The sequence below is a fragment of the Salmo salar genome, chromosome 06 (genome assembly GCF_965601325.2).
Source record: "Salmo salar chromosome 06, fSalSal1, whole genome shotgun sequence".
In the NCBI taxonomy this organism is placed as follows: Eukaryota; Metazoa; Chordata; class Actinopteri; order Salmoniformes; family Salmonidae; genus Salmo; species Salmo salar.
Window position 1 is genome coordinate 86265737 of NC_138296.1, and position 20591 is coordinate 86286327.

Sequence of the window (20591 nt, forward strand, 5' to 3'; positions counted from 1 at the left end):
CTCTGTCTCACTCTCTCCCTATCTCTCTGTCTCTCTCTCTCTCTCTTTCTCTGTCTCTCTCTCGCTCTCTCTCTATCTCTCGCTCTCGCTCTCTCTCGCTCTCTCACTCTCTTTCCTCTACAGGGAGCCAGGTTTTCCTGTGTCTACCCTTCTCAATGGCAAGGCTGTGCTCACCGAGCCTGTACTTTGTCAAGGTTTTTCTAAGGTTTTGATCAGTAACCATGGTCAAATAGTTAGCCACAGTGTACTGTCGATTTAGGGCCAGATAGCACTGCATTTTGCTTTGTGCTTGTGCTTGTGTTTCCCAATAAGCAATGTAGTTTTGTTTTGACTGTGTTGTAATTTGGTTTATTCTGATTGATTGGATGTTCTGGTCCTGAGGCTTCAGTGTGTTAGTAGAACAAGTTTGTAAACTCAGCCCCAGGACCAGCTGGATGAGGAGACTATTTTCTTTGCTCAGCTCTTGGCATTGCAAGGCTTGGTAATGATATGAGAGGGGGTCACTGTATTTTAGATGTTTCCAAAATGTAATTGCTCTTTTTTGAGTTTTTATTATTAGTGGGTATTGGCCTAATTCTGCCCTGCATGCATTGCCCTGCCCTGCATGCATCTTACAGAACTCTGCATGCAGGGTTTCAATGGGGTGTTTGTCCCATTTGATGAAATCTTGTTTTGCAAGTGGACCCCACACCTCACTGCCATAAAGTGCAATTGGTTCAATGACATATTCAATTAGTTTTAGCCAAATTTTAATAGATATTTCAATTTGAATTTGCTTTTTAATGGCGTAGAATGCCTTGCGTGCTTTCTCTCTCAGTTCATTCACTGCCTCATTAAGGTGTCCAGTTGAGCTTATTTTTAAACCTAAGTAATTGTAGTGTGTACAGTACTCTATATATTTTGTACCAATTGAGAACTTTGGTCTAATTCCCTGAGATCTGGATCTTCTCTGGAAAATCATTATTTTATTCTTTTTGGGGTTTACTGCCAGGGCCCAGGTCTGGCAGTACTGCTCTAGCAGGTCCAGGCTCTGCTGTAGGCCATGTGCTGTGGGTGACAGCAGGCATAGGTCATCTGCGAAGAGTAGGTATTTAACTTCTGAATTGTGGAGACTAACACCAGGGGCTGAGGATTTATCTAGAATAGTGGCCAATTCGTTAATGTAAATATTGAAGAGTGCAGGGCTCAGATTGCAACCCTGGCGAAGGCCCCGCCCCTGGTTAACCTCTCTAGGGTAGGTGGCACCAAATCGCCCCACCTACGTAACAGCCAGTGGAATCCTGTGGCGCGATATTCAAATACCTTAGAAATGCTATTACTTCAATTTCTCAAACATATGACTATTTTACACCATTTTAAAGACAAGACTCTCGTTAATCTAACCACACTGTCTGATTTCAAAAAGGCTTTACAACGAAAGCAAAACATTAGATTATGTCAGCAGAGTACCCAGCCAGAAATAATCAGACACCCATTTTTCAAGCTAGCATATAATGTCACATAAACCCAAACCACAGCTAAATGTAGCACTAACCTTTGATGATCTTCATCAGATGACAACCCAAGGACATTATGTTATACAATACATGCATGTTTTGTTCAATCAAGTTCATATTTATATCAAAAACCAGCTTTTTACATTAGCATGTGACTAGCATTCCCACCGAACACTGCCGGTGAATTTACTAAATTACTCACAATAAACGTTCACAAAAAGCATAACAATTATTTTAAGAATTATAGATACAGAACTCCTCTATGCACTCGATATGTCCGATTTTAAAATAGCTTTTCGGTGAAAGCACATTTTGCAATATTCTCAGTAGATAGCCCGGCATCACAGGGCTAGCTATTTAGACACCCAGCAAGTTTAGCACTCACCAAAGTCAGATTTACTATAAGAAAAATGTTATTACCTTTGCTGTCTTCGTCAGAATGCACTCCCAGGACTTCTACTTCAATAACAAATGTTGGTTTGGTCCCAAATAATCCATCGTTATATCCAAATAGCGGCGTTTTGTTCGTGCGTTCAAGACACTATCCGAAAGGGTAAATAAGGGTGACGAACATGGCGCAATTCGTGACAAAAAAATTCGAAATATTCCATTACCGTACTTCGAAGCATGTCAACCGCTGTTTAAAATCAATTTTTATGCCATTTTTCTCATAAAAAAGCGATAATATTCCGACCGGGAATCTGCGTTTAGGTAAACAGACGAAAGAAAATAAAGCATGGGGTCGACTCGGGCATGCGCCTAAGCCCATAGTACTCTGATCGGCCACTTGCCAAAAGCGATAATGTGTTTCAGCCAGAGGCTGCCTCGATATCGTTCAGCTTTTTCCCGGGCTCTGAGAGCCTATGGGAGCCGTAGGAAGTGTCACGTTATAGCAAAGATCCTCAGTCTTCAATAAAAAGAGCCAAGATGAAACACAACTTGTCAGACAGGCCACTTCATGCATGGAATCTTCTCAGGTTTTGGCCTGCCATATGAGTTCTGTTATACTCACAGACACCATTCAAACAGTTGTAGAAACTTTAGGGTGTTTTCTATCCAAAGCCAATAATTATATGCATATTCTAGTTACTGGCAGGAGTAGTAACCAGATTAAATCGGGTACGTTTTTTAATGGCCCGTGTCAATACTGCCCCCTAGCCATAACAGGTTAAAGAATTCTGTTATTTTCTTACCAATTTTAATGCTGCAGGTATTGCCAGGAAACATTGATTTAATTATGTCATATGTTTTACCCCCTACACCACTTTCAATAACTTTGTAGAACAGTCCTGTATGCCAAATAGAATCAAATGCTTTTTGGAAGTCGATAAAGCAAGCGTATATTTTGGTATTATTTTGGTGGACATGTTTATCTATCAGGGTGTGTAGGGTGTAAATATGATCATTTGTGCGATGTTTTGGTATAAATCCAATTTGGCTTTTACTCAAGACATTTAGATGTAAGTTTAGAACTCTTACATTGATAATACTACAGAAAACCTTCCCCAGGTTACTGTTCACACAAATGCCTCTGTAATTGTTAGGGTCAAATTTGACTCTGTTCTTAAAGATTGGGGTTATGAGTCCTTGATTCCAGATGTCAGGGAAATAACCTACACTCAGGATCAAATTAAACAGTTTTAATATAGCCAATTGAAAATTTGCACTAGTGAGTTTGAGCATCTCATTTAGGATGCCATCAGGTCCGCATGCTTTTTTAAATTTGAGAGCCTGAAGTTTCTTATAGAACTCCTGGTCAGTAATTGGGGAGTCCAATGGATTTTGATTGTCCTTTATAACTTTTTCTAATCCATTCAACTTGTCATGAATTTGGCGTTGTTCTGCCTTTGTGTCAATTTGAACGGTGTTGTAGAGTGTTTTAAAATGGATTGTCCATATGTCACCATTTTGTATCGCTAATTCCTCTTGTATAGATTTTTTTTGTTTTTTCCAATTTTGCCAGAAGTTGTTTGTCACGCCCTGACCTTAGAGATCCTTATTATTCTCTATGCTTGGTTAGGTCAGGGTGTGACTCGGGTGGGAAAGTCTAGGTTTTCTATTTCTTTGTTTTTGGCCGAGTGTGGTTCCCAATCAGAGGCAGCCGTCTATCGTTGTCTCTGATTGGGGATCATATATAAGTTGTCATTTTCCTTTTGGGTTTTGTGGGATCTTGTTTTCTGTTTAGTGTCTGTGCCTGACAGAACTGTTCGCTTTCGTTTTGTTGCTGTAGTTATTTTGTTTTAGTGTTTCTTGAATAAATGAATCATGACCAGTTACCACGCTGCGCCTTGGTCTACTTCTACCACCAACGAGAGCCGTTACATTGTTTGTGTTTATGGACTCCTCAATTAGTGTCAGCTGCTTGCTGTTGTACTGTGCTTTTTTGGTTCTGAGTGTACGTTTATAGAGTTTTAAAGTCTCACAGTAATGAAGGTGTAATTCACCATTATTTGGGTCTCTGTGCTTTTGGTTGGATAGTGTTCTAAGTCTTTTTCTTTATAATTTTACAATCTGCATCAAACCAGTTGTCATCTGTGATCTTTTTTGTTTTGTTTTTTATCAATTTCAATTGTGCTTCTTTTGCCGTTTGCCTGAATATATATATATATATATATATATATATATATATATATATATATATATATATATATATATAGTTGATGTTTTGTACTGCTAGATTGATGCCTTCTTTACTGTGAGTGAATGTGGTATCCAGAAAGTTATCTAAGAGTGCTTGGATATTTTGGTTCTAGGTTGCTTTCTGGTATTCTTCTGTGCTGTTTTGGCCCATCTGTATGACTTTCTGATGTAGTACAGCTTACTGGGCTGTGAATGTGTGGTTGTTTCCATGTCTGTTCTTTTGAGGAACAACGTAATTTGGCTGTGTTCAGACAGAGGTGTTAGTGGCTTGACAGTGAATGAGCTGAGAGAGAAAGGGTCAATGTCTGTGATCATATAGTCTATTGTACTGTGGCCAAGAGGTGAACAGTAGGTGAATCTCCCTAAAGAGTCCCCCCGTAACCTACCATTGACAAAGTACAGACCCAGGCTTCTACAGAGCTGCAAAAGATCCCTTCCGTTTTTGTTGACGGTGCTGTCTATCTCTCTGTCTCCCTTTCTCTCTCTCTCTTTCTCTCTCTCTCTTTCTCTCTCCCTTTCTCTCTCTTTCTCTCTGTCTTTCTCCCCTTCTCTCTCTCTTGCTCTCTCTCGCGCTCTCTCTCTCTTGCTCTCTCTCTATCTCTCTCTCTTTCTCTATCATTCTTTCTCTCTCTCTCTTTCTCTCTCTCCCTTTCTCTCTCTTTCTCTTTCTCGCTCTCTCTCTCTCTCTGTCTGTCTTTCTCCCTCTCTGTCCCTCTTTCTTTCTCCCTTTCTGTCTCTGTCCCTCTTTCTCTCTCTCTTTCTGTCTCTGTCCCTCTTTCTCTCTCTCTCCCTCTTTCTCTCTATCACTCTTTCTCTCTCTCTTTCTATCTCTCTCCCTTTCTCTCTCTCTTTCTCTCTGTCTTTCTCCCTTTCTCTCTCTCTTTCTCTCTCTCCCTCTTTCTCGCTCTCTTGCTCTCTCTCTCGCTCTCTTGCTCTCTCTCTCGCTCTCTTGATCTCTCACTCTCTTGCTCTCTCCCTATCTCTCTCTTTCTCTCTTTCTTGCTCTATCACTCTCTCTCTCTGTCTGTCTTTCTCCCTTTCTCTGTCTCTGTCCCTCTTTCTCTCTCTCTCCCTCTCTCTCTCACTCTTTCTGTCTCTGTCCCTCTTTCTCTCTCTATCTCTCTCTCTTTCTTTTCTCCCTTTCTCTCTCTCTGTCTCACTCTTTCTCACTCTTGTGCTCTCTCTCGCTCCTGCGCTCTCTTGCGCTCTCTCTCGCTCTTGCACTCTCTCTCTCACTCTTGCCCTCTCCCTATCTCTCTCTTTCTCTATCACTCTTTCTCTCTCTCTCTCTCCCTTTCTCTCTCTCTGTCCCTCTTTCTCTCTATCACTCTTTCTCTCTGTCCCTCTTTCTCTCTCTCTCCCTCTTTCTCTATCACTCTTTCTCTCCCTTTCTCTCGCTCTCTCTCTTTCTCTCGCTCTCTCTTTCTCTCTCTCTCTATCACTCTTTCTGTATCTCTGTCTCTTTTCTCTCTCTTCCTCTTTCTCGATCACTCTCTCTCGATCTCTGTCGGTCTTTCTCTCTCTATCTCTCTCTCTCCCTCTCTCTCTGTCAGTCTTTTTCTCTCTATCACTCTTTCTCTCACTCTCTCTTTCTATCACTCTTTCTCTCGCTCTCTCTTTCTCTCGCTCTCTCTCTTTCTCTCGCTCGCTCTCTCTCTCTCTCTCGCTCGTTCTCTCTATAGATAGATAGAGAGAAAGTGAAGAGAAATGGGGGTGAGAAAGTGTGTTTGAGAGTAGAGTGTTAAAGAGAGAGAGATAGATAGATAAGAGGGTGAGAGTGAGAGAGAGAGAGAGAGAAAACAGAACATCCCAGTCCCTTTGTTTTCTCATCACAGTGCATTGTGGCTCTTGGAGCGTTTTACATCACGGTGGAAATGTAAATTGCAGTGTCATGCTGAACAATCCTGTGGGGTTGCTGAGCCTCGGCTCTGTCAGGGCCAGTCACACAATGCCCCCACTGGTACAGCCAGCAAGCCTTGTTCCTCTGAGCTGCGTCTGTCCTTCTCTGGGAGTTTGGCTCTGTTGCTCAGCTCCTCTGGCATCTGTCTGTCTATGTGGGTCCGTGTGTGTGTGTCTGTCTGTCCATCTGTCCATCCATCGATCCCTTTGTATTTCTGTCTGTTTGACTAGCTCTCTTTCTCTCTCTGTCCCCAAAGGAGCCAGGCCAAACACATGAAGTAAGACAGGAGGAAGCTAGAGGAAGAGGTGACACGTACAGACCAGGGGGGACCAGCAGCGGGCAAGGAGTGGAGCGGAAGGCGACACAGTCACGAAGAGCAAGAGGTGGAGCCCCTAGCAGGACAGGGCTGGAACAACAGAAAGGGGCGTTGGTCATGCTCTAGCACACGGAGAAGAGGCTGAACCTCACCTGAGATACACTGCCCCAAAAACCCTCCTCTCTCTCACCACCTCCCTCCCACTGCCCCTGCACTGCGGTGCCAGTGAGGATGCCCAGGCTGCTATTGTGACGGGTCGCGACGGTGTGTGTAGGTGGGCAGGCTGAGCTACGATGCGGCCCTGGGCGGGCTCCTGGCGCTGGGTTACCCTGGTACTGCTGGCGTGGGGCACGCTGCTATTCTACATCGGGGGCCACCTTGTGAGGGACAGTGAGCACCCAGAGAGATCCAGCAGAGAGCTATCCAAGATCCTGGCCAAGCTGGAACGCCTCAAGCAGCAGAACGAGGACCTGCGACGCATGGCTGAGTCCCTCAGGTAACTATACCTACCTGAAGGGAGATGTGTGTGGAGGGGGGTAGAAGTATAGGGGAGGAGGGATTGTGTGTGTGCGTTTGTGTGCGTGTGTACTTCCATGCATGTGTGTGTGTGTGTGTGTGTGTGTGTGTGTGTGTGTGTGTGTACTTGCATGCGTGTGTGTGTGATGGTGTACGTGCTTGCATTAGTCATAAGTCCAGCCATAGGTGCAGCTTTCAGTTCCCCCCTGTGATATCCTCAATTGCTTTGGAATACACACACACACACACACACACACACACACACACACACACACACACACACACACACACACACACACACACACACACACACACACACACACACTGTGGACAGCTGGTCTCCGATTAAATACCTTGCTTTTGTAATTATTCAATATTGGCTGGAAAACAAAGGTAGGATTCATGGCATCAAAACATGTCCAGCTTTCAGACAGGCACTGTCCAGATGGGTCTCAGTCAGAGACAGTGCAGTGTTTGTGTCTGTTGTTATTGAACACATCGAGCCGTTGCTCTGGGACCAGTCAGTCTAATTTGTTATTGCAGTAGGGTTGTTCCTTTTGCATCTGGGCCTTTAATAATTTAAGAAGAAACTGTGCACTTTAAAAGCCTGTTATATTAAATAAAGGGCCCATTAATATAGACAGAGAATTCAATACATCTGATTTTTAATATGAATTGCTAAATTGCCAAAATTTGGCATTTTGCATCTGTCAACCCTGTGTCACTTCTAGGAACATATTAACCCACATTATCTCAAAATCTCTCCAAGTTTTCACCATCCTTGTAAAGCCCTCGTTAATTTGTTGCTTTGACAAAGTCATTTCTGGAGATGATTATTCATTTAATGTGAACAGTGATTCATTTCCGTCTGTCCCTCAGTTTTAGGTCAACCCTGTAATGTGAACTGAACTCTCGTTTTAATATGATGAAACTATTCCTTTAAAAAAAAAACATTTTCAAAAGAAACATCTAGTCAAATCAGGTGAGCTGGTTCAACTCTTTTGGGCAATTTTCTGGTGTTTTGTGGTGGAAAACTGAGCAGGTCATGCATAAAGCGTCAACCCTGTTAACCATACAGTATAGACAGCACTGGAGGCTGCTGAGGGGAGGATGGCTCATAACAATGGCTGGAATGGAATGGCATCAAACACATGGAACCTTCAGTATGTGTTTGATGTATTTGATACCATTCCACTGATTCCACTCCAGCCATTACCATGAGCCCGTCCTCCCCAATTAAGGTGCCACCATCCTCCTGTGATAGACAGGCTACAAATGTTTTTTGTTGTTGTTGCTTATATTCAATTGCCCCTCCCTGTTACACACAACAAGCTTCCATTCCTCCTGTCACAAGGGGATTTATGGCCGATTTAAGAAGAAATCATCAACCCTGTTACGGTCAACCCTGTTATGGTCAGCCCTGTTACGGTCAGCCCTGTTATGGTCAATCCTGTTACTTACTATTGTAATGTTTTTATTTAACCTTGAGTTGAGAACTATTTTTATGAAGTTGAACATGTGCTCTTTATGACAGAATGTTAAAATGAGGTGAAATCCAAAGTTTTTTTGACAAATTTACAGTTCTCAAAAGTCACCGATTTGGTGAAAGGGCCCTGTACAGGGGCAGTGTTACCATACACTGTCATAATGCTACTGCCTTGCTGCCCTGTGTGTGTGTGTGTGTGTGTGTGTGTGTGTGTGTGTGTGTGTGTGTGTGTGTGTGTGTGTGTGTGTGTGTGTGTGTGTGTGTGTGTGTGTGTGTGTGTGTGTGTATCCGTGACTATGATAATGTCACTGTGAAGTGGATGACATGGCACACAATAAGAATCAGAATCACCTTTATTACATGATTACAAATACATTTGCATGTAAAGAAGTGTTACTCAGTAAAATGCTGCTACCACAATAAACAAAAAACAGACAGATGATAAACGGGATATACAGACTAAATGTATAGACGCAGAATGTACACAAACACACATAGCATGTACACTATTGGCATTGTACAGTAGTCGGGCCTGAGGAGGAAGGCAGCCATTTACTCAATATCTCACACCTTCGCTCCATGAACTCCCCCACTCAGCATCCCCCTCCCTGATTTGAGTGACGGGCCAACAGCCCACCCACCACCAGTCACCCAGCAGCACTAATGATTTGGTGAATACAGGGTCGGTGTGGCGATCTGCCTCTGGGCTCCGTCCTCTCCACAGCTGTCAATCACCTGGAGATGATGACACGCGCAGGCCAGATGGCGTGACGGGCGAAAGAGAGAGAGAGCGAGAGAGTGTGTGTGTGTGTGTGTGTGTGTGTGTGTGTGTGTGTGTGTGTGTGTGTGTGACAGCCGGCCTGAGGGATGAGGGCCTGATCAATCCCCAGGCATGTGGATGGAGGGAGGGAATGAGGGATGGATTGATGGAGGGAGGGAGGCGAGGGATGATGGACGAGGTGAGTTCTGCACCATGCAGAGATTTAAGGGGTGGTGAAAGGGGGTAGAGCAGTGGAGGCCACCATGATAGAGGTTTTATTTTGGGGTTTTGTATAAGCACTTTGTGACATCTGCTGGTGTAAAAAGGGCTTTATAAATACATTTGATTGATAAATTGATTGATTGATAGGGGGTTAACATTCGGCAGAAGGGAAAGAGAGTGCAAGGAATGACATACAATATATAGACAAATAGGAATGAAGAGCGATAGATACACACACACAATAAGATACACACACACATAATAAGAATGAGCTCAATGGTTTCATTGTTTTTTCTCCAGTGTCCATTGACCGTTATCTATCCATTAGACCGTCTCCTCCCAGTGATGTGTTATCTGTCCATTAGACCGTCTCCTCCCAGTGATGTGTTATCTGTCCATTAGACCGTCTCCTCCCAGTGATGTGTTATCTGTCCATTAGACCGTCTCCTCCCAGTGATGTGTTATCTGTCCATTAGACCGTCTCCTCCCAGTGATGTGTTATCTGTCCATTAGACCGTCTCCTCCCAGTGATGTGTTATCTGTCCATTAGACCGTCTCCTCCCAGTGATGTGTTATCTGTCCATTAGACCGTCTCCTCCCAGTGATGTGTTATCTGTCCATTAGACCGTCTCCTCCCAGTGATGTGTTATCTGTCCATTAGACCGTCTCCTCCCAGTGATGTGTTATCTGTCCATTAGACCGTCTCCTCCCAGTGATGTGTTATCTGTCCATTAGACCGTCTCCTCCCAGTGATGTGTTATCTGTCCATTAGACCGTCTCCTCCCAGTGATGTGTTATCTGTCCATTAGACCGTCTCCTCCCAGTGATGTGTTATCTGTCCATTAGACCGTCTCCTCCCAGTGATGTGTTATCTGTCCATTAGACCGTCTCCTCCCAGTGATGTGTTATCTGTCCATTAGACCGTCTCCTCCCAGTGATGTGTTATCTGTCCATTAGACCGTCTCCTCCCAGTGATGTGTTATCTGTCCATTAGACCGTCTCCTCCCAGTGATGTGTTATCTGTCCATTAGACCGTCTCCTCCCAGTGATGTGTTATCTGTCCATTAGACCGTCTCCTCCCAGTGATGTGTTATCTGTCCATTAGACCGTCTCCTCCCAGTGATGTGTTATCTGTCCATTAGACCGTCTCCTCCCAGTGATGTGTTATCTGTCCATTAGACCGTCTCCTCCCAGTGATGTGTTATCTGTCCATTAGACCGTCTCCTCCCAGTGATGTGTTATCTGTCCATTAGACCGTCTCCTCCCAGTGATGTGTTATCTGTCCATTAGACCGTCTCCTCCCAGTGATGTGTTATCTGTCCATTAGACCGTCTCCTCCCAGTGATGTGTTATCTGTCCATTAGACCGTCTCCTCCCAGTGATGTGTTATCTGTCCATTAGACCGTCTCCTCCCAGTGATGTGTTATCTGTCCATTAGACCGTCTCCTCCCAGTGATGTGTTATCTATCCATTAGACCGTCTCCTCGCCGTGATGTGTTATCTATCCATTAGACCGTCTCCTCCCAGTGATGTGTTATCTGTCCATTAGACCGTCTCCTCCCAGTGATGTGTTATCTGTCCATTAGACCGTCTCCTCCCAGTGATGTGTTATCTGTCCATTAGACCGTCTCCTCCCAGTGATGTGTTATCTGTCCATTAGACCGTCTCCTCCCAGTGATGTGTTATCTGTCCATTAGACCGTCTCCTCCCAGTGATGTGTTATCTGTCCATTAGACCGTCTCCTCCCAGTGATGTGTTATCTGTCCATTAGACCGTCTCCTCCCAGTGATGTGTTATCTATCCATTAGACGGTCTCCTCCCAGTGATGTGTTATCTGTCCATTAGACCGTCTCCTCCCAGTGATGTGTTATCTGTCCATTAGACCGTCTCCTCCCAGTGATGTGTTATCTGTCCATTAGACCGTCTCCTCCCAGTGATGTGTTATCTGTCCATTAGACCGTCTCCTCCCAGTGATGTGTTATCTGTCCATTAGACCGTCTCCTCCCAGTGATGTGTTATCTGTCCATTAGACCGTCTCCTCCCAGTGATGTGTTATCTATCCATTAGACCGTCTCCTCCCAGTGATGTGTTATCTGTCCATTAGACCGTCTCCTCCCAGTGATGTGTTATCTGTCCATTAGACCGTCTCCTCCCAGTGATGTGTTATCTGTCCATTAGACCGTCTCCTCCCAGTGATGTGTTATCTGTCCATTAGACCGTCTCCTCCCAGTGATGTGTTATCTGTCCATTAGACCGTCTCCTCCCAGTGATGTGTTATCTGTCCATTAGACCGTCTCCTCCCAGTGATGTGTTATCTGTCCATTAGACCGTCTCCTCCCAGTGATGTGTTATCTGTCCATTAGACCGTCTCCTCCCAGTGATGTGTTATCTGTCCATTAGACCGTCTCCTCCCAGTGATGTGTTATCTGTCCATTAGACCGTCTCCTCCCAGTGATGTGTTATCTGTCCATTAGACCGTCTCCTCCCAGTGATGTGTTATCTGTCCATTAGACCGTCTCCTCCCAGTGATGTGTTATCTGTCCATTAGACCGTCTCCTCCCAGTGATGTGTTATCTGTCCATTAGACCGTCTCCTCCCAGTGATGTGTTATCTGTCCATTAGACCGTCTCCTCCCAGTGATGTGTTATCTGTCCATTAGACCGTCTCCTCCCAGTGATGTGTTATCTGTCCATTAGACCGTCTCCTCCCAGTGATGTGTTATCTGTCCATTAGACCGTCTCCTCCCAGTGATGTGTTATCTGTCCATTAGACCGTCTCCTCCCAGTGATGTGTTATCTGTCCATTAGACCGTCTCCTCCCAGTGATGTGTTATCTGTCCATTAGACCGTCTCCTCCCAGTGATGTGTTATCTATCCATTAGACCGTCTCCTCGCCGTGATGTGTTATCTATCCATTAGACCGTCTCCTCCCAGTGATGTGTTATCTGTCCATTAGACCGTCTCCTCCCAGTGATGTGTTATCTATCCATTAGACCGTCTCCTCCCAGTGATGTGTTATCTGTCCATTAGACCGTCTCCTCCCAGTGATGTGTTATCTGTCCATTAGACCGTCTCCTCCCAGTGATGTGTTATCTGTCCATTAGACCGTCTCCTCCCAGTGATGTGTTATCTGTCCATTAGACCGTCTCCTCCCAGTGATGTGTTATCTGTCCATTAGACGGTCTCCTCCCAGTGATGTGTTATCTGTCCATTAGACGGTCTCCTCCCAGTGATGTGTTATCTGTCCATTAGACCGTCTCCTCCCAGTGATGTGTTATCTGTCCATTAGACCGTCTCCTCCCAGTGATGTGTTATCTGTCCATTAGACCGTCTCCTCCCAGTGATGTGTTATCTGTCCATTAGACCGTCTCCTCCCAGTGATGTGTTATCTGTCCATTAGACCGTCTCCTCCCAGTGATGTGTTATCTGTCCATTAGACCGTCTCCTCCCAGTGATGTGTTATCTGTCCATTAGACCGTCTCCTCCCAGTGATGTGTTATCTGTCCATTAGACCGTCTCCTCCCAGTGATGTGTTATCTGTCCATTAGACCGTCTCCTCCCAGTGATGTGTTATCTGTCCATTAGACCGTCTCCTCCCAGTGATGTGTTATCTGTCCATTAGACCGTCTCCTCCCAGTGATGTGTTATCTGTCCATTAGACCGTCTCCTCCCAGTGATGTGTTATCTGTCCATTAGACCGTCTCCTCCCAGTGATGTGTTATCTGTCCATTAGACCGTCTCCTCCCAGTGATGTGTTATCTGTCCATTAGACCGTCTCCTCCCAGTGATGTGTTATCTGTCCATTAGACCGTCTCCTCCCAGTGATGTGTTATCTGTCCATTAGACCGTCTCCTCCCAGTGATGTGTTATCTGTCCATTAGACCGTCTCCTCCCAGTGATGTGTTATCTGTCCATTAGACCGTCTCCTCCCAGTGATGTGTTATCTGTCCATTAGACCGTCTCCTCCCAGTGATGTGTTATCTGTCCATTAGACCGTCTCCTCCCAGTGATGTGTTATCTGTCCATTAGACCGTCTCCTCCCAGTGATGTGTTATCTGTCCATTAGACCGTCTCCTCCCAGTGATGTGTTATCTGTCCATTAGACCGTCTCCTCCCAGTGATGTGTTATCTGTCCATTAGACCGTCTCCTCCCAGTGATGTGTTATCTGTCCATTAGACCGTCTCCTCCCAGTGATGTGTTATCTGTCCATTAGACCGTCTCCTCCCAGTGATGTGTTATCTGTCCATTAGACCGTCTCCTCCCAGTGATGTGTTATCTGTCCATTAGACCGTCTCCTCCCAGTGATGTGTTATCTGTCCATTAGACCGTCTCCTCCCAGTGATGTGTTATCTGTCCATTAGACCGTCTCCTCCCAGTGATGTGTTATCTGTCCATTAGACCGTCTCCTCCCAGTGATGTGTTATCTGTCCATTAGACCGTCTCCTCCCAGTGATGTGTTATCTGTCCATTAGACCGTCTCCTCCCAGTGATGTGTTATCTGTCCATTAGACCGTCTCCTCCCAGTGATGTGTTATCTGTCCATTAGACCGTCTCCTCCCAGTGATGTGTTATCTGTCCATTAGACCGTCTCCTCCCAGTGATGTGTTATCTGTCCATTAGACCGTCTCCTCCCAGTGATGTGTTATCTGTCCATTAGACCGTCTCCTCCCAGTGATGTGTTATCTGTCCATTAGACCGTCTCCTCCCAGTGATGTGTTATCTGTCCATTAGACCGTCTCCTCCCAGTGATGTGTTATCTGTCCATTAGACCGTCTCCTCCCAGTGATGTGTTATCTGTCCATTAGACCGTCTCCTCCCAGTGATGTGTTATCTGTCCATTAGACCGTCTCCTCCCAGTGATGTGTTATCTGTCCATTAGACCGTCTCCTCCCAGTGATGTGTTATCTGTCCATTAGACCGTCTCCTCCCAGTGATGTGTTATCTGTCCATTAGACCGTCTCCTCCCAGTGATGTGTTATCTGTCCATTAGACCGTCTCCTCCCAGTGATGTGTTATCTATCCATTAGACCGTCTCCTCCCAGTGATGTGTTATCTGTCCATTAGACCGTCTCCTCCCAGTGATGTGTTATCTGTCCATTAGACCGTCTCCTCCCAGTGATGTGTTATCTGTCCATTAGACCGTCTCCTCCCAGTGATGTGTTATCTGTCCATTAGACCGTCTCCTCCCAGTGATGTGTTATCTGTCCATTAGACCGTCTCCTCCCAGTGATGTGTTATCTGTCCATTAGACCGTCTCCTCCCAGTGATGTGTTATCTGTCCATTAGACCGTCTCCTCCCAGTGATGTGTTATCTATCCATTAGACGGTCTCCTCCCAGTGATGTGTTATCTGTCCATTAGACCGTCTCCTCCCAGTGATGTGTTATCTGTCCATTAGACCGTCTCCTCCCAGTGATGTGTTATCTGTCCATTAGACCGTCTCCTCCCAGTGATGTGTTATCTGTCCATTAGACCGTCTCCTCCCAGTGATGTGTTATCTATCCATTAGACCGTCTCCTCCCAGTGATGTGTTATCTGTCCATTAGACCGTCTCCTCCCAGTGATGTGTTATCTATCCATTAGACCGTCTCCTCCCAGTGATGTGTTATCTGTCCATTAGACGGTCTCCTCCCAGTGATGTGTTATCTGTCCATTAGACCGTCTCCTCCCAGTGATGTGTTATCTGTCCATTAGACCGTCTCCTCCCAGTGATGTGTTATCTGTCCATTAGACCGTCTCCTCCCAGTGATGTGTTATCTGTCCATTAGACCGTCTCCTCCCAGTGATGTGTTATCTGTCCATTAGACCGTCTCCTCCCAGTGATGTGTTATCTGTCCATTACGACGTTTTGGTGGAAGGGAGATATTGTCTGCCTCCGCTGGCTGAGAGACACTGTCTGCCTCCGCTGGCTGAGAGACACTGTCTGCCTCCGCTGGCTGAGAGACACTGTCTGCCTCCGCTGGCTGAGAGTCACTGTCTGCCTCCGCTGGCTGAGAGACACTGTCTGCCTCCGCTGGCTGAGAGACACTGTCTGCCTCCGCTGGCTGAGAGACACTGTCTGCCTCCGCTGGCTGAGAGACACTGTCTGCCTCCGCTGGCTGAGAGACACTGTCTGCCTCCGCTGGCTGAGAGACACTGTCTGCCTCCGCTGGCTGAGAGACACTGTCTGCCTCCGCTGGCTGAGAGACACTGTCTGCCTCCGCTGGCTGAGAGAGACTGCTTTTCTGGTTGCCGGCAATTTTAATTCCACATGATTAAGACACGTGATGCCACACATCCATCAACATGTCTCCCTCACCATTAGGGACGAAAAAGTCCTAGACCACTGTTACTTTACCCACAAGCAATAATACAAGGACCACCCTCGTCCCCCATTCGGCAGATCAGATCATGACTCCGTACTCCTGCTTCCTGTTTACAAGCAGAAGCTCAAACATGAATTACCCGCAACTCGCTCCATTGAGAAATGGTCTCTAGAATCAGAGATTATGCTACAGGACTGCTTTGCTAGTGCAGATTGGAGTATATTTTGGAACTTTGCCAATAACATTGACGAACTAACCACCTCTGTCACCGGGTTCATTAGGAAATACATTTGACGTATTCCCCACAGTTAATGTCCACTGCTTCACCAATCAAAAGCCCTGGATTAACACTGAGGTTGGTGCTAAACTAAAGGACAGGGCTACTTCTTACAGGGCTATCACAGACAACCCTGAGGCTACAGCTGAGGACAGGAACAAGTACAAGAAGTCCCACTATGACCTCCGCAGAGTCATCAAAGGAGCAAAAGGACAATATAGGAAATAATGTGGAATCGTATGCTACATCTGACGCCCGCCAGATGTAGCATTGGCTAAAGTCCATTACGGATTACAAAGGAAGACCAAGCCGTGATCTGCCCAACGATGTCTCTCTACCAGACGAACTCAATGCATTTCATGCACGCTTTGACAATAACAACATCGTGCCGGGTGTGAGGGCTGCCACCGACCCAGAAGAATGGGTGATCTCGCGCTCCAAGGGCCACCGACCCAGAAGAATGGGTGATCTCGCGCTCCAAGGGCCACCGACCCAGAAGAATGGGTGATCTCGCTCTCCAAGGGCCACCGACGCAGAAGAATGGGTGATCTCACTCTCCAAGGCCGACGTGAGTAAAGTCATTAATCAGGTCAATACCCCCAAGGCCATGAGGCCCAATAGTATTCCATGGCGCATTCTCAGAGCATGTGCAGAATAGCTGGCAGGTATATTCACAGTAATTATTATTTTAAAACAAGTTTACCCCCTTTTTCTACAACCGTGTCTCATTGCTGCAACTCTCCAACGAGCTCGGAAGAGGCGAGATGGTCGAGTCATGCGTCCTCCAAAACATGACCCGCCATACCGCACTCCTTAACACCCGCCCGCTTAACCTCTCTGGGCCTACTCAACAGCCAGTGTAATCCCGTGGCGCGATATTCAAATACCTCAAAAATGCAAAAACTTCAATTTTTCAAACATATGACTATTTTACACCATTTTAAAGACAAGACTCTCGTTAACCTCTTACATCTAGACGTTCCGCTAGCGGAACACCTGCTCCAATATCCAATGATAGGCGTGGCGCGAATTACAAATTCCTCAAAATACAAAAACTTCAATTTTTCAAACATATGACTATTTCACAGCATTTTAAAGACAAGACTCTCCTTTATCTAACCACACTGTCCGATTTCAAAAAGGCTTTACAGCGAAAGCAAAACATTAGATTATGTCAGCAGAGTACCAAGCCAGAAATAATCAGACACCCATTTTTCAAGCTAGCATATAATGTCACAAAAACCCAGAAGACAGCTAAATGCAGCACTAACCTTTGATGATCTTCATCAGATGACACACCTAGGACATTATGTTATACAATACATGCATGTTTTGTTCAATCAAGTTCATATTTATATCAAAAAACAGCTTTTTACATTAGCATGTGACGTTCAGAACTAGCATACCCCCCGCAAACTTCCGGGGAATTTGCTAACAATTTACTAAATTACTCACGATAAACGTTCACAAAAAGCATAACAATTATTTTAAGAATTATAGATACAGAACTCCTCTATGCACTCGATATGTCCGATTTTAAAATAGCTTTTTGGTGAAAGCACATTTTGCAATATTCTAAGTACATAGCCCAGCCATCACGGGCTAGCTATGTAGACACCCGGCAAGTTTAGCACTCACCAATATCAGATTTACTATTATAAAAGTTTGATTACCTTTTGTTGTCTTCGTCAGAATGCACTCCCAGGACTGCTACTTCAATAACAAATGTTGGTTTGGTCCAAAATAATCCATCATTATATCCGAATAGCGGCGTTTTGTTCGTGCGTTCCAGAAACTATCCGAAATGGTAAATCAGGGTCGTGCGCATGGCGCAATTCGTGACAAAAAAATCTCAATATTCCATTACCGTACTTCGAAGCATGTCAACCGCTGTTTAAAATCAATTTTTATGCCATTTTATCGTAAAAATTCGATAATATTCCGACCGGGAATGTCCATTTAGCTAAACAGAGGAAAGAAAACAAAGCTTTTGGTCGACGAGTCTCACAGTACTGTAACCAGCCACTACCCAAACGCGCTACTTTTTTTCAGCCAGAGCCTGCAAAGCCATGATTCAGCGTTTTGCCGCCTTCTGAGAGCCTATGGCAGCCGTAGGAAGTGTCACGGGACAGCTAAGATCCTCACTCTTCAATAAACAGAGACAAGAAGAACGACACCTTGTCAGACAGGCCACTTCCTGCATGAAATCTTCTCAGGTTTTTGCCTGCCATATGAGTTCTGTTATACTCACAGACACCATTCAAACAGTTTTAGAAACTTTAGGGTGTTTTCTATCCAAAGCCAATAATTGTATGCATATTCTAGTTACTGGGCAGGAGTAGTAACCAGATTAAATCGGGTACGTTTTTTATCCGGCCGTGTAAATACTGCCCCCTATCCCCAACAGGCTAACCCGGAAGCCAGTTGCACCAATGTGTCAGAGGAAACACCATTCAACTGACGACTGAAGTCAGCCTGCAGGCGCCCTGCCCGCCACAAGAAGTTGCTAGAGCGCGATAATCCAAGGAAACCCCCCCGGCCAAACCCGCCAATTCTGTGCCACCCTATGACACAGCCTGGGATCGAATCCCTGTCTGTAGTGACTTAAACCGCTGCTCACCTTGGGAGGCCTATTCACTGTAGTTTTCAACCTCTCCTTGTCTCAATATGTAAGCTCCACATGTTTTAAGATGACCACCATCATTCCTGTTCCCAAGAACTCTAAGGCTTCATGCCACAATGACTACCGCCCTGTAGCACTTACATCTGAAATCATGAAGCTTTGAGAGGCTGGTTATGGAACACATCAACTCCATCATCCCAGACACCCTAGACGTCCTCAATTTGCATACCGCCCAAACAGATCCATAGACAACGCAATCTCAATTGCACTCGACACTGCCCTCATCCACCTAGATAAGAAGAATACCTATGTGAGAATGCTGTTCATTGACTACAGCTCAGCATTCAACACCATTGTCCCCTCCAAGCTCATCACTAAGCTTAGGACCTTGGGACTAAACACCTCCATCTGCAACTGGATCCTGGACTTCCTGACGTGCCGACCCTAGGTGGTGAATAGGCAACATCATCTCCGTCACTCTGACCCTAAACACAGGGGACTATCAGGGGTGTGTGCTTAGTCCCCTCCTGTTTTCCCTGTTACACCCACGACTGCGTGGCCACGCACGACTCCAACACCATAATCAAGTTTGCTGACGACACGACAATGGTAGGCCTGATCACCAGCGACAATGAGACAGCCTACAGGGAGAAGGTCAGTGACTTGGCAGTGTGGTGCCGGAACGACAACCTCTCCATCAACGTCAGTAAGACCAAGGAGCTGATCGTGGACTACAGGAAATGGGGGGGCGAGCACTTTCCCATCCACATCAACGGGGCTGCAGTGGAGTGGTTTGAAAGTTTCAAGATCTTTGGTGTCCAAATCACTAAGAACATAAAATGGTCCACACACACGTGCACAGACATGAAGAAGGCACAACAGTCCCTCTTCCCACTCAGGAGGTTGAAAAGGCTTGGCATGGGCCCTCAAATCCTCAGAAAGTTTTACAGCTGCACCATTCAGTGCATCTTGACTGGCTGCATCACTGCTTAGTATGGCAACAGCACCGTCCTCGATCGCATGGCGCTACAGAGGGTGGTGCGGACAGTCTAGTACATCACAGGGGCCGAGCTCCCTGCCATCCAGGACTTCTATATCAGGCAGTGTGAAAGAAAGGCCCAGAAAATGGTTAAAGGCTCCAACCTGCCAAGCCATAGACTGTTCTCTCTGCTTCTGCCCGGCAAGCAGTACCAGATCAACAAGTCTGACACCTAAAGGCTCCTGAACAGCTTCTATCCCCATGCCATGAGGCTGATTAATAGCTTCCTAAATAGCTAACAAAATGGCTACACAGACTATCTGAGTTGATCTTTGTATTTTATTCTTATTTTTGTCTCTATGCACACTGACAGGGCACTACACATTACACACACTGATACTCCAACACACACATAAACACTCACTCCATCATTTGCTCACACACACATATGCTCATACATTTATACTGACTCTACACACACCCACTCACATACAATCCTCATATACACTGCTGCTACTCTGTTTATCATATATCCTGATGCCTAGTCATCTTACCCCTATACATATCTACCTCTAACACTCCAGTATCCCTGCGCATTAACAATATTTACATTTACGTCATTTAGCAGACGCTCTTATCCAGAGCGACTTACAAATTGGTGCATTCACCTTATGATATCCAGTGGAACAACCACTTTACAATAGTGCATCTAAATCTTTTTTTTTTGGGGGGGGGGGGGGGTTAGAAGGATTACTTTATCCTATCCCAGGTATTCCTTAAAGAGGTGGGGTTTCAGGTGTCTGGTACTGGTACTGGAACTGACCCTGTATATAGTACATTTACCCCATGCATATCTAACACTCCAGAACATTGTAAATATGGTTCTGGAACTGACCCTGTATATTTATTTTATTAGGCAAGTCAGTTAAGAACACATTTTTATTTACAATGACGGCCTAGGAACAGTGGGTTAACTGCCTTGTTCAAGGGATGAACGACAGATTTTTACCTTGTCAGCTCAGGGATTCGATCTAGCAACCTTTTGGTTACTAGTCCAACACTCTAACCGCTA

At 45.5% G+C, this 20591-nt stretch overlaps 1 protein-coding gene across 2 annotated transcripts in view; it reads left to right on the plus strand.

The window, feature by feature from the left end:
* The window catches only part of LOC106608211 (alpha-(1,6)-fucosyltransferase), a 216653-nt gene that overhangs the window by 131151 nt on the left and 64911 nt on the right, over positions 1–20591 (plus strand). For both annotated transcript variants that reach the window (XM_082977040.1, XM_082977041.1), the window contains exon 2: positions 6293–6848. In XM_082977040.1, the coding sequence (XP_082833166.1) occupies positions 6646–6848 (203 nt within the window). In that variant the 5' untranslated portion in view covers positions 6293–6645. The remainder of the gene's footprint in view (positions 1–6292; positions 6849–20591) is intronic.